The 12,594-nt window shown below is 41.5% G+C and overlaps 1 protein-coding gene across 1 annotated transcript; it reads left to right on the top strand.

Annotated features, from left to right (window-relative positions):
* Positions 1-2,496: 2,496 nt before the first annotated feature.
* On the top strand, positions 2,497-7,398 carry socs3b (suppressor of cytokine signaling 3b). The gene is made up of 3 exons (XM_059325233.1): positions 2,497-2,826; positions 3,594-3,939; positions 4,232-7,398. Exons 2-3 carry the CDS (start codon positions 3,811-3,813, stop codon positions 4,784-4,786), a joined length of 684 nt encoding a protein of 227 aa, XP_059181216.1. The 5' UTR covers positions 2,497-2,826; positions 3,594-3,810; the 3' UTR covers positions 4,787-7,398.
* Positions 7,399-12,594: the final 5,196 nt, after the last annotated feature.

Below are 12,594 nucleotides of genomic sequence, written 5' to 3'. Positions count from 1 at the left end.
AGTGCAAGTGGTAGAGTGTAAATGTGCTACATTTTTGAGGCATTTGTTCCCTATTTTCAATTTTCTAATACATCATGCTTGTTCTAAAACCACATTTCAGAGCAGAATAATCTACTTACTCCACTGCACCTATTTGATATACAAAACCCACAATCTATTTATAAATTATGATGCATTGCTATAGAATAAACTACCAAATTTGCTGCTTGTACAATAACATAGTGCTTTAAATGTTATAATATATGTTTATATTAATTCAACATGAATATAAAGTCTACACACAAATGTGCATTTTGCTTGTAACTAAGTTTGTTTTTTATTGTGGTGTTGCTAGTTTTACCTGAATAAAGGATCAGTGTATTCAGATGCTTTATTAAGGGAATATTTGCAGTGGTATAACGGTTACTCACATTTTTGAGGTACTTCTGAGGTGCTCGACTTGAGTATTTCCATTTTATACTACATGATATCAAAGGGAAATATCTAAGAATTTACTCCACTGTATTTATTTGACATACAAACATATGATCACTGTGATAAATTAGAGGTTTCCAGTCTTTTATCCGCCAATAAGGACCCCTTGTAATATAAAGAACATAGTTGTGTAATAGTGTTGTGTCTTGTTTTTCATTATGTCAATATATGGTACATGGAGTTCTCCATGTTGCACAACATTTAGACTTCCAGTAAATGATGTAACTTTAAGCTTTTAACCTTCACCTTGTAAATATCTTTATTTATGTGGTAGTGCTAAATGTGATTATATACATTATATTAACATAACATTCAAAGCTTATAGTGTGTACTTTAAATTCCACTACAGCTGTGCATTTTACTGCACTTAACTTTAAATGCCGGAATGTTTTTTGCTTTGTGATTGTGGTAAACTTGGTGTTAAGATGATCAATTATTCTCCCAATAAATGTATTTTTATGAATGAATATGTGCAAACATAATGAGTTCATTGGTGCAGATGCCAGAAAATCACATAGTATAATACAACAGTTGTAGTAGATGCAGTAATCCACTACTCATTTTTACTTCACTATAAATATTTAGATCTCTTACTTCAGTAAAAGTACTAATACCACACTGTGAAATCACTCCTATGCAAGTAACAGTCCTGCATTCACTTTTTTTCACCCTAACTTTACTTGAGTTAAAGTACAAAAGTATCAGCATCAAAATGTACTTAGAGTATCAAAAGAAAAGTACTTGTTATGCAGAATGGTCCCTATCAGAATGTTTTATATATTCCATATTTATATGAATTTAACACTCATAAAGCCTCATAAAGTATGCTACCTCAAGCACATACAGAAAATGTACTTAGTTACATCCCACCACTGCTTATTTGACCCACAAAACATATTATTTTATAAAATATGATGCATTGTTATAGATTAAACTACACAATAAACATTACATAACATTGCTGCTTGCACTATGTACATAGTATATTTACCTTTAAAAAGATTATTTTACCTTGCACTGTTTGCACATATACTCTATTGTAAATATTTTCCTATTGCATCTACAAGTGAGCTCCTACTGCACTTCAATGTACTTGTACAGTGACAATAAAGATATCTTATCTCACCTTGACATGAATGTGGCAGTGTTAAAACTGTAATAATAGGCTAGATATTTCTATGAATATAAAATATTTATATGGATATAACACTCATAAAGCCTTTTGGTTGTTGTTTTTTTGCTTGTGATACTGATAAAGCATGTTATAATGGAGTTATTCATGTTGCACAACTACAACTTTAGACTATATGTGCCAGTAAAATCTGTGATATTCAGTGGTGGAATGAAACTAAGTACATTTACTCAGGTACTGTACTGACTGGTACTTCACTTGAGTATTTCCACATATGTGACTTTATACTTCTACTTTACTACATTTAAGAGGCAAATATTGTACTTTTTATTCCACTACATTTAACTGACAGCTTTAATTACTTTTCAGGTCGAGATTAACATGAAAAATATGATCAATTTAAAATGATTACACGTTTATAGACTAAACCACATAACAGTGTCTTAAATAGTTAAAATGAGCCCTATCTGGATAACAGTAAAATGCTGCTTACATAAATGCATCAATAATTATAATCCAATAGTATATTTGGAATCTAAGTGGGGCCATTCTGCATAAGGGGTACTTTTGATACTTTAAGTACATCTTGATGCTGATACTTAAGTAAGTTTTGAATGCAGGACTTTTACATGTAGTGGAGTAATTTCACAGTGTGGTATTAGTACCTTTACTTAAGAAAGAGATCTGAATACTTCTTCCACCACTGGCAAAATTCATATAATAATGCAACATTTTATTATTCTGTTTTGTTCCATGTGTGCAGCTTTTTACGTGTTCACCTTGTGCATAAGGGAACCCACCAGTACCAGGAAACAGCCCGGCAAAGGTCACGCTGATTATTTATTGGCAATCTGCCAAGAAAGAGCGCGAGCACGTGCGTGTCCTTTGCGTGTGTGCGTGCGTGTGTGTGCGCGCACGAGCTGGATTCCAGTAAGCGAGGCTCTGAACGGAGGAGGCGGAGCCTTACAGACATCGGCTTTACTCACTGTGGAAAACAACCTCCGGTAACCTTCCTCCACACACGGACACGATCTCTCCGGCTGATATCGCCGCCACCACATTCCTCCGCTCAGGAAAGAAACCCACACACTTTTTGGATACTTTTTTTTCGGATTTTAATGCCTGAGTTAATAATTCATTTAGCACTACTCTCGGGTAGTTTGCATATCTTTTCCTTTGGCGACGAGCGGCTGCGGTGCGGGGCTGAACATATCCGCAAGGTAAGTTACAATGTAAAGAAGCGGCTCTGTGTGCATCATTCAAGCTGACAAAATGACAGAAAATAAGGAGGTTATAATGCAGGAGAAAGGACAGCAGTGTCGGAGCTGCTCGGGCTCTTGGTGCAGTGCAGCCAAAGGGGATGGAAGTGTATATTTTGGGGGGTTGTTTCGCAATATTGTGCATAGTGGACCGACTTCCATACCAGCGGCTCTGTAGCGGTTCTGGATCCGTTATGGCGCCTCCTGCCTCCCCCGCTGTCCCGCACTGAAGCAGTCTTTAATTCCCCTCAGATGATCAGAGCAAACCAGACCAGACGGGACACCTTTTTAGTCACAGTGAAACCGGAGAATGGGGCCTCTGTGTCGCTTCCGAGCAGGGAATAAGGAGTTATTTAGTGAAAGAGGGGGAGAGAAAAAAGCGCGCCGGACTCTTTCAGAGTGACCCCGTTTCTGAAATCCCTTGTTGCGGTACGCCCGATCGAAGACAATTGAAAGCAATCAGGATCCAGTTGCTGTCTGGCTGCACGGTGCAGCAGCAGCAGGCTCAGCGCGAGTAAGCGAGGATTCATTTAAACTAAATATAACCTGCTCGCTGCCCAGTCCTGCCTTATGCATTTGTCACAGTCGCCATAACATTTTATGGGGGTAAACCGAGAGCTCCAGTGTGGCAAAGTGGTCGTTTATTTATGTCACTGCTTATGAATGACTGAGCTTCAGTGTAGCATCAGTCTATATATAGATGGATAATCTGTGCTCCCTCTCTCCAGCTGTGTTTAGGTGCTCTCTCCCAGCCCCTCTCTGGATGCATCAGACTCCTCTGCCCCGGGGCCCTGGACCCGGTGTGTGACCCCGCCACCCTCACCCCTTTCCCCCTCTCTTCCCTCTCCCTCTGCCCCAGACTCCTTCCCACCTGTCCTCTTTGGCCCTCCTGTCCTGGGCCCCCTGCCTCTCAACCAGCGGGCAGAGGCAGGGGGCCAAGGCGCCATGGTAGCCGTCAGCGCACGCAACTTCCTCGCCATGAGCAGCGTGACCCCTCCAGAGGGCAGGCTTCAGGGGGCCACCTTTACCCCGCATCACTACAAGCCCTTCAGCTCCCATGCACACTACCAGCAGGTCAGTCACACCTGAGTCTTTGGGGAAATAGCTGGACAACCTGGCTGATAATACGTGATAATGCAAGGTTCCCACAGACACTGGAAATCCTTAAAAACACTTGAATGTTAATCCAGGATGCTAAGTCTGCTTACAAACATGTGACACAATTTTAAAACATGATACTTTGTTGTTAATGTATATGGTGTTTGCACTGTAAGGGGCTGCAAAAGCATGAAAATGCACCTTGAAATGCTACAAACGTGCTTAATTCTGAACCTGAATAATGGCAGTTTTTTCCTCCCTCTCTCAGGTGATGCGTGCTTTGCGTAAGCTTCAGGAGAGTGGCTTTTACTGGGGGGCTGTTGGGGGCCGGGAGGCCAGCTCCCTGCTGCGCTCCGAACCGCCCGGCACCTTCCTGATCCGCGACTCCTCAGACCACCACCACTTCTTCACCCTCTCTGTCCAGACGGCTCGAGGAACCAAGAACCTGCGCATCCACAGCGAGGGAGGCGGCTTCTACTTACAGCCAGACCCCCAAAACACCCACGAGCCAGCGCAGTTCGATTGCGTGCTGAAACTCATAGCGCACTACATGGGCAAAGGATCGGAGGCTGGAAGGAGCAGAGAAGGAGCATGTGGCGACAACTCAAGAGAGGCGGAAAAAAAGAAGGGGTGCAGCGTGTATCTGATCCACACCGGCGGGGAGAGGGTTCCCTTGGAGCTGCGGCGCCCCCTCTCAAGTTCTCTCTCATCCCTGCAGCACATGTGCAGGAGGACCCTGAACAACATTGGGGGTTCGGAGCGAGCCGAGCAGCTGCCGCACACTCTTAAAGACTTTCTGGAGGAGTACGACGCTCCTATATGACTGACAGGAACTGCAGAGTTTCCACTACATGGACCAGGTGCCTGGAGGGCGGCACAGACCAGCGCATACGTGAATGGGCGCTGCAATAGCCGTAGATGCCAATGTGAGGTCAGTTTTTCATTGTGACCCCGATCTGCTTCAACACTGACGGACACCTCGAGCCTCCCACTGACCCGGGGTCTGGGATGAGGAGTGTGATTTAGGTAAACAATGATTACCTCGTCCGTCCGTCCGTCCTGCCTTGCAAAAAACTGACCACTAATGTGAGTGGCAACTGAAGCCAGAGGTCAAAGGTCAATGTTTCCTATGACTGACTCAGACGCAGAGCAGAGCCTCGTAGAAGATTAACCCGATTGGTCGATATTAACGACGACAGCAACGACGTGATCAATACGCCACCAGTGATTCTTGTGGGTTTAATGTGCTTAAGAAGAAACCCTCTCCTCTCCTCCGTCAGCCTGACATTTACAACTCTGTGGATCAGCGGACAGAAAGAAAGACGACAAAGAACTGAAAGGTTCAGAGGGGGTGAAAGAAGGAGGAGTTACTGGGAAAAGGCAAGGTCCAAACGAGGGGCCCAAAGCAGAGAACATACAGTATTTGTTTGTGTGTGTGTGTGTGTGTGTGTGTGTATGTGCACACATTTCCATCACTGCTTCCCGCAAATGTTGCCTCATAGAGGGGAGTGGGGTGGTCATGCACGCTTGCTCCACACGCATATACACACACACACACACACACACACACAGAACCACACACAGGTACAGACCAGCATGTAGGTTTTTTGTTAGCGTGGGAACAAGATTGAAAAAAAGCATTACAAAGCATCTTCTCCTGTTTTGTTTCTCGGTTCTCCTCCGCTACCCTTTCCCTGCAGCCCTTTGAGTTGCATGTGCGCTTCGACAGTGACAGAAAACAGACTGCTGTTGCAGAGACAAAAGCTTGTTACTGAGACAAAAGCCTTTGGCGGAGCACCAAACAAAACAGCAGAACTTATTTTTATCCAGACCGGCTGGAAAAATGTCAGCGACACTGTAAAAGCTCCTTGGGGAATGACGACAGTGATGATGATGATGATCCAAGAGATTGAGTGGAGGGGAGGAGGGCGAGAAGAAGAAGGATTGAACGAGGAGAAAGAGGAGCGGGAAATGGGATTAGGAAAGGGAAATTGAAGAGGACAGAGAAGTGGGGAGGGGGGCTTGGGCAGCAGAGAAGGGGGAGGAGACATACTGGTATACAGCTAAACAAAAACATTGACGTGATTGATGTCCCAGACTTAGAGGAAATGAAGCCCAACAGGACACTGCTCCTGTAAATATAAAGCCAGGTTCTCCCTAAAGAAGCCTCATGTGAAGAAGAAAGTTTTGGCTGAGTCTTAATTCTCTCTTTTTTGAAACCCTCTCACAGTGTTTTCTACTTTAACATCATCTCAAACTTGTTCTTTTTTTGTGTTTTGAGTGTCCTTGGCTCTCCCCTGGTTCACTTACATCAGGAAGGAGGAAATGAACAGTTGTGTGCTTTAATCCCTGTAACTTTAGAAAGGTTTCTCGCCCCTGTCTTACCTTCCAGCGTTACCTCTGAAGCAGGAGCGGGCAGTTGGAGTTACTTGTGTCTGAATGTCAAGGGAACACAAGACTTCCTTCAAGTGATTCTTAAAAGTAAAGAAAAAAAATGGCCTTTTGTTAAACAAAGACTTGGATTTGATCAGAACTGTTTTTGTCTGTTTGACCAGTGCTCATACTTACCTGTGATCCATATTGGAGTGGTAGCCTTATGTGATCTCATGTGGCCACTTGAGACAAGAAATATAGTGATACACACTTTTCTTTTTGATCAAATCTCAGTCTTACAGAGAGGTGAAGCCCCTCCCCTTCCAGTGTCCCCCATTAGACCCTGTAGCAGGAAAAAATATGTACGCCAGTGAACGGCAAAAGACGTTTAATTTCTTTTAATTGTCCCGTGAATTACACACATGACATTTGTCAATTTAAATCCTATTTTTGCAATTAAGGAAAGCTGCAGTTTGTTGTAATAGGGCTGGCAGATATGGATAAACAGAACAACTTTATAACAATAACCTTGTTATTGGTGTTAAAACAACAGCCTAGAAGAAGTTCAGAAAATTTCACCACTTTACTGTAATGCAGCCTTTAGAACCAAACACTTATGCCGTACTACAATATCCAAAATGTGAGACAATATCTAATCTAGTATCACAATAACGACACAACATCAAGATATTGTCCAGTAAACAGCATCTCTCCTCTTGCACAATATGTCACATTAATTAGCTTGTGAGGTAACTCAGCTGTGTTCAAAATTATATTTTAGATTGACAAACGTATTTGTAATTCATGTCGCAATTTAATATGAATCAAATATTACTTGTCCAGGGTTCCCACAGTCATGGAAAACCTGGAAACGTCATGGACTATCACTATCACATTTCCAAGGCCTGGAAATGTATTGTTTAAGAGAATAAATTCTTGCTGTAAATCCACATTATACAACAGCAAAGTTCTTATTTTGCTGCTTTGTTCTCTAGGATTGTAACCACCTCATGTGTCCTTGGAAGGTTATGGAAAAGTTGTGAAATTTTGTCCATGAAATGATGTGAGAACCCTGTTTGTCTCTGCTTTTTAACAACCATACATGTTTTTTATCCATGGCGATCCACCAGAAGAGGAAGGACTTCGCCTCTCTGTTCTTTCACATCAACACCAAGTTCTTTTTTGTTTACATGTGTTGCACCAATTGGACCACACATGTATGTGAATCATTTTGTCTTTTATAAAGACTCTCTCGCAAAAAGGCTGGCCACTAGTCTGGCAGAATACAAGCTGTAATATCTGAAATGACAAAGCATTACAAAAAAAATAAATGAAAAGGAAACGTTGCACATATTTATATTTCTAAAATATTTCAATAATTTATATTAAAGAGCACTATTTTTACAAAAGTAAATGCATTTGCCCTGTGTGTTACTTCACTGTTTGTTTCTTTGCCTCCTCTTTAACTTCACTGAGTCAATATTGACTCTAACTTACGGTAATGTGTCGCCAGGCTGTGTGTATTCCAGCAATCCCCGGCCTCGTAGCCAGATTATTACCTGACAAATGGGATTTCCTAGTTAAACAAAGCAGAGTTTATTCAGTCGGCAGGCTTTTAAAGTAGCCGCACCGTCGCTACGAGCACACACACACACATTCATCTCAGGGTTAAAATTACTGCAATCATCACTTCTTGTTTTCTCTGCTAGGCAAGAGCATTGTGGGTAAATTCCATAGGAATCACAGAACATATAGGAAGGGGCGTGGGTATGATTTTGTCAGACATGCCCTGCAGATGTACACAACAGCGCAGTAACAAAGGGATTCCCAGAAGCACGCAGTTGTGTTAACACCATCACACACACACACACACACACTTTGACACAGCAGTTACTGTGTAGAGAGCTCACTTTGGGCTGGACCTAACTGGAAAGGAATGCGGCCGGGTTTTATACATCCTGCCCGAGGGGCTGAGTGAGGATGGTGTCCTCTAGAGAGAGAGAGAGAGTGTGTGTGTGTGTGTGTGTGTGTGTGAGTGAGTGAGTGAGTGAGGTCAAATAGGTGAAAGGGTCCACGTGGAGGAGATTTATGACGGTCTGTGGTAGTGTGTGTGGATTGCTGTTGGTAAAATTAAGCAGGAGGTGAGTTCCTTCATTTCTATATTCCTCGCACACACACACACACACACACACACAGTTCCCATTCCCTGCATACCTTGTGTTCTGTCTGAGGCTGGCTTCCAGGAAATGAGGCACTTTAATTGAGTTGAGTTTTTACGGCTTGACTGGTGATAGTGTGTGTGTGTGTGTGTGTACGTGAGAGAGAGAGAACGAATGAGGTGTCTTTGTGTGAAAGAGTGTTTGTGTGTGTCTGTGTGTGTGTGAGAGAGAGAAAGGGAGGTGGGGGCAGTGGTGGAAGAAGTACTACATCTTTTACTTAAGTAAAAGTATCAACACTACAAGGAAATACTCAGTTCTAAGTAAAAATACAAAAGTTTCATCATAGATGTACACCTCATTTACCAAAATTAAAAGTAGTCATAATGCAGAGATCAGAATCATATATATTCTATTATTGCATTATTAATATTATTATTATTAATGCATTCATCTGTTCAACACTTTAATGTTTAAGTTGGTTAAAATGGATCTAATTTGACTAATTGTATATACTGCTGAGTAGTGTTGGGAAGGTTACTTTCCAAATGTTACAGATTACGAGATAACCTGTTAAACATGTAATAAGTTATGCAACTTTTACTTCATTAAAATGGAAAATGATTGTGTTCAAAGCGCTCAGTTTCCCCAGTGGCTTTGCTGACCCTCGTCGTCCAGAAATATGGCAAAAGAAGGACTGAATGTCCGGCGAAAGAGACAAAACAGCAGAATTAAAGTTGTTATTATACTAAATAAGCTTTTTACTGAAAACAGGGTTTGTATGGATTTTAAAAAGTGAGGTATATAAACCAAAAATGACCAAACTCTCAAAGCCTTTATCCTCACATCACATTACTATCACTATTGTTACCATAAATGCAATTCATCGATGCATAATGACCAATATACATTAAAAAAGCTTTAACATGCATTTTTTAAAATGAAAAACGAGTGAATTATCCTCATTGAACCATGATCTGTGAGAGGTAAAGAACACCATTGCACTAAATGACTAAGTGATTGAAATGGTTAGTAATGGAGTTATAAATTAAATATAAACAATGTTTATTGGGAAGTTTCTTACACTGTTGGATAATTAAACATGCCACAGGTCAAATTGACCCATGAACAACATTGCTGTTCCTGAGATACGAACATAACAGGAGGGTTTTTTAGATAACCCTGGTACACGTCACTATTTACTCCCCAACACTGCTGCTGAGTGGCTTAAGCTGTAATGTTATATCATAATTTATATTTTTCCTATTTTGTATTAATAAATCAAAAAGTAACCAGTAACTAAAGCTGTCAAATATATGTAAAAGTACACATACAGAGTAAAATGTACAATATTTCCTTTTGAAGTGTAGTGGATTAGAAAAATAAAGTAGCATACTCAAATAAAGAATTACTCAAGTATTTCAAAACTGTACTTAAGTACTTGAGTAAATGTGTTTAGTTACATTCAACCACTGGATGTAGGACTCCACCTGAAGAAAAAATGGAAAATGGCACAGAGAGAGCATCAAGTTCAGCTTAGAAAAATGACGAGAAACTGAATCGTTGACAGTTTTCAAAAAGGTTAATAATATATTATTTACATTAAACCATTCACCACACACACATACTGTATCTGGACACAGGCCAGCCACAGACCTCTGTGGAAGTGAATGAGAGCCCAAAGTTTAACAACTGTTTTTACAGCTTACCTCAGTGCAGGTAATTACAATGATTCAAAAGCTCAGTTCCACAGTTCCTTCTTGTGCTATGACACTTACAGGAAAAAATGTGTGTCGAAAGTTGTACGCTTGTGTGTATGTGTGTGTGTGAGACGCTATTTGTTTATGGGAGAGGGCAATTATAGACAAAAATGACGTAATTCAGGAGACAAACAGAAATGAGTGAGCCTTCTTCCCAAAATCCAACCAGAATAATCCAGTTTTACACACACACACACACACACACACACACACACACACACACACACACACACACACACACACACACACACATTGTCTAAATAAGCCAGCTCAGCTCACTATGACTCATTTTATGTTCCCCATAGTTGCCTGGTTAGTGGGGCTGGAATATTTTGCCTGTATCCCTCGCTCCTTTCGTGAATCTCACACACTCATAGAAAGTCTTTCCACCATGATTCATTTTTTCGGGTAATGACTTGCTGTGTCCTGCTCAACAGTTGTCAACAGTGTCCCCGGCCAAGCACAACACCCAGCACTCAAACAACTGAGCACGGTTTGGAATCTAAAACTTTTCGCAGTAAAAGTTTGGGGCAGCTTCAACATCGAGGAAATGTGAAGCAAGTTGAGCAACAAGGAGAATGTTTTAAAAGCGACTGATAACATTCTTGCAGTCTGATTAAAATCTATTAACAGTTTCTTTTCTCATTTCAGTTTTGAGCTCATGCCAATGTCAACAGTGTCAAGCCTAGAAGGTGGAAAAAATATTAAAGGGTTAGGAGTATATACCCTGCAAAGAGCAATCCACAGTGGTCTTCCAGGAAGGAGCTCCGGTTTGCTGATTATTTCTTCCAGGAAGGCTTTTTGTTGGCTGATCTGCGCTTATAGGAAAGACGTTTGGTTGGCCCATCAGCTCAAGTATTGTCACAGCCGCTTCTGATAAAGCCAGACCAGCTTCCAGGAAACCAGAGATTTACCCTCCAGCATTCCATCATTCCTCCACCATCAGTGCACACACAGAGAGACAGAGAGAAAGAGAGGGAGCAGGAGGGGTATAACAGGGACACGGATCAATAAAAACCATATGGGAAGCATACACACAGTCAAATGCATTCAAAAACGCCTGCATGTATGTATTTGTGTGTGTGTGCATGAGCCTGTAAAGACACACAGTCTTGACCTGCACTCACTGACCAGCTCATTGTGACACATTCAAACCACAATATTTTTCTAAGCTGACTACACCACCATCCCCCCTACACACACACACACACACACACACACAGTCTCACTCATTGTGACTAACTCAAATCATCACTGAAATGATTTTCCCGTAACACCTGGACAGCCTAACGGATGGGTGTGCCTATGCTGTTACTGGCTGCGAGAACAAAGACCTGGGATGACCTGAAGCGTACAAAACAGGTTGTAAAGGCAGTTGTGTGGCTTGTTGTAGTACACACAGTCACATTGTTTTATCCAGGAGTGGATTTTGTGGCTGCTTTTACTCTCCATTCACAGCTGTCTGAGCGTAGCGGCAGAGAAGCTCGAATGCCAAATGGCTTACTGTAACGGCATGGACTCTGACCAAACCCTCCAACACTCTCAGGTGTCACTGTGTCCCCTCAGCCAGCAAGCAGGACTGCATAGTGTTTGAACTTGAGACTGCAGCAGACACACTAAACGCACACACACATGACCACTAGCATATGCGCATACATATGTGGTGAGCAAGGTTTTTTTTGGTCATGTATGATTCGCAATGCCCCTGAGTTAACTTAAGAGATGGAAGAAATACTACTTTAGGTATACGCAGCAGTGCTCCACTAAAAGAAGATACTGCATGTGGTTTAAATGTGGTGATTATTTGCAATTTTTAGCAGTTAAATGTAAACAAAGAGCTAAAAGTATGTATGTTTTAGCGTCAAAATGCCTTTTTTCTGAAGCCTCTCTGAAAACTTAAGCACTTGACCAGACTTGTTTCTGGATTGTGACGCTGCAAACTATATATCCTTATCCATAGCTAGTGTGAATTTTCAATGGCGGTTGGTAAATTTTTTTGTTTGGAGAAGCAGAGTAGCAATGTGCTGCTGTGGACTCTAGACCCAAAGTCACACAATAACACAAACAAACTTACCGATCAAGGTCTGCAAGGTAAAGTATTGGGGGGTTTTCAAAGGAGTCTGGTACCTTTGAAGAGTGGCTGTGAATGTATTGTGTGTAGCAGCAAAATGTATTTTAGTCTTAGTATTAGTATTTTATTTTTATATTTTTTTGCCTAAAAAACACTACCTAATAAAAAATCTGTATTCGTTTAAACGTAGCTATATTATAACCCCCTTTACCTTGCTGTCAGGCAGCCCCTCCCAGAAACTGAAGCTGTTGTGTATGTTTTCTTCAAAGCC

Source organism: Centropristis striata, chromosome 21 (assembly GCF_030273125.1).
Source record: "Centropristis striata isolate RG_2023a ecotype Rhode Island chromosome 21, C.striata_1.0, whole genome shotgun sequence".
NCBI classification, from domain to species: Eukaryota; Metazoa; Chordata; class Actinopteri; order Perciformes; family Serranidae; genus Centropristis; species Centropristis striata.
The sequence above is the reverse complement of the archived record's forward strand: the minus strand, read 5'-3'. Positions and strand labels throughout refer to the sequence as shown.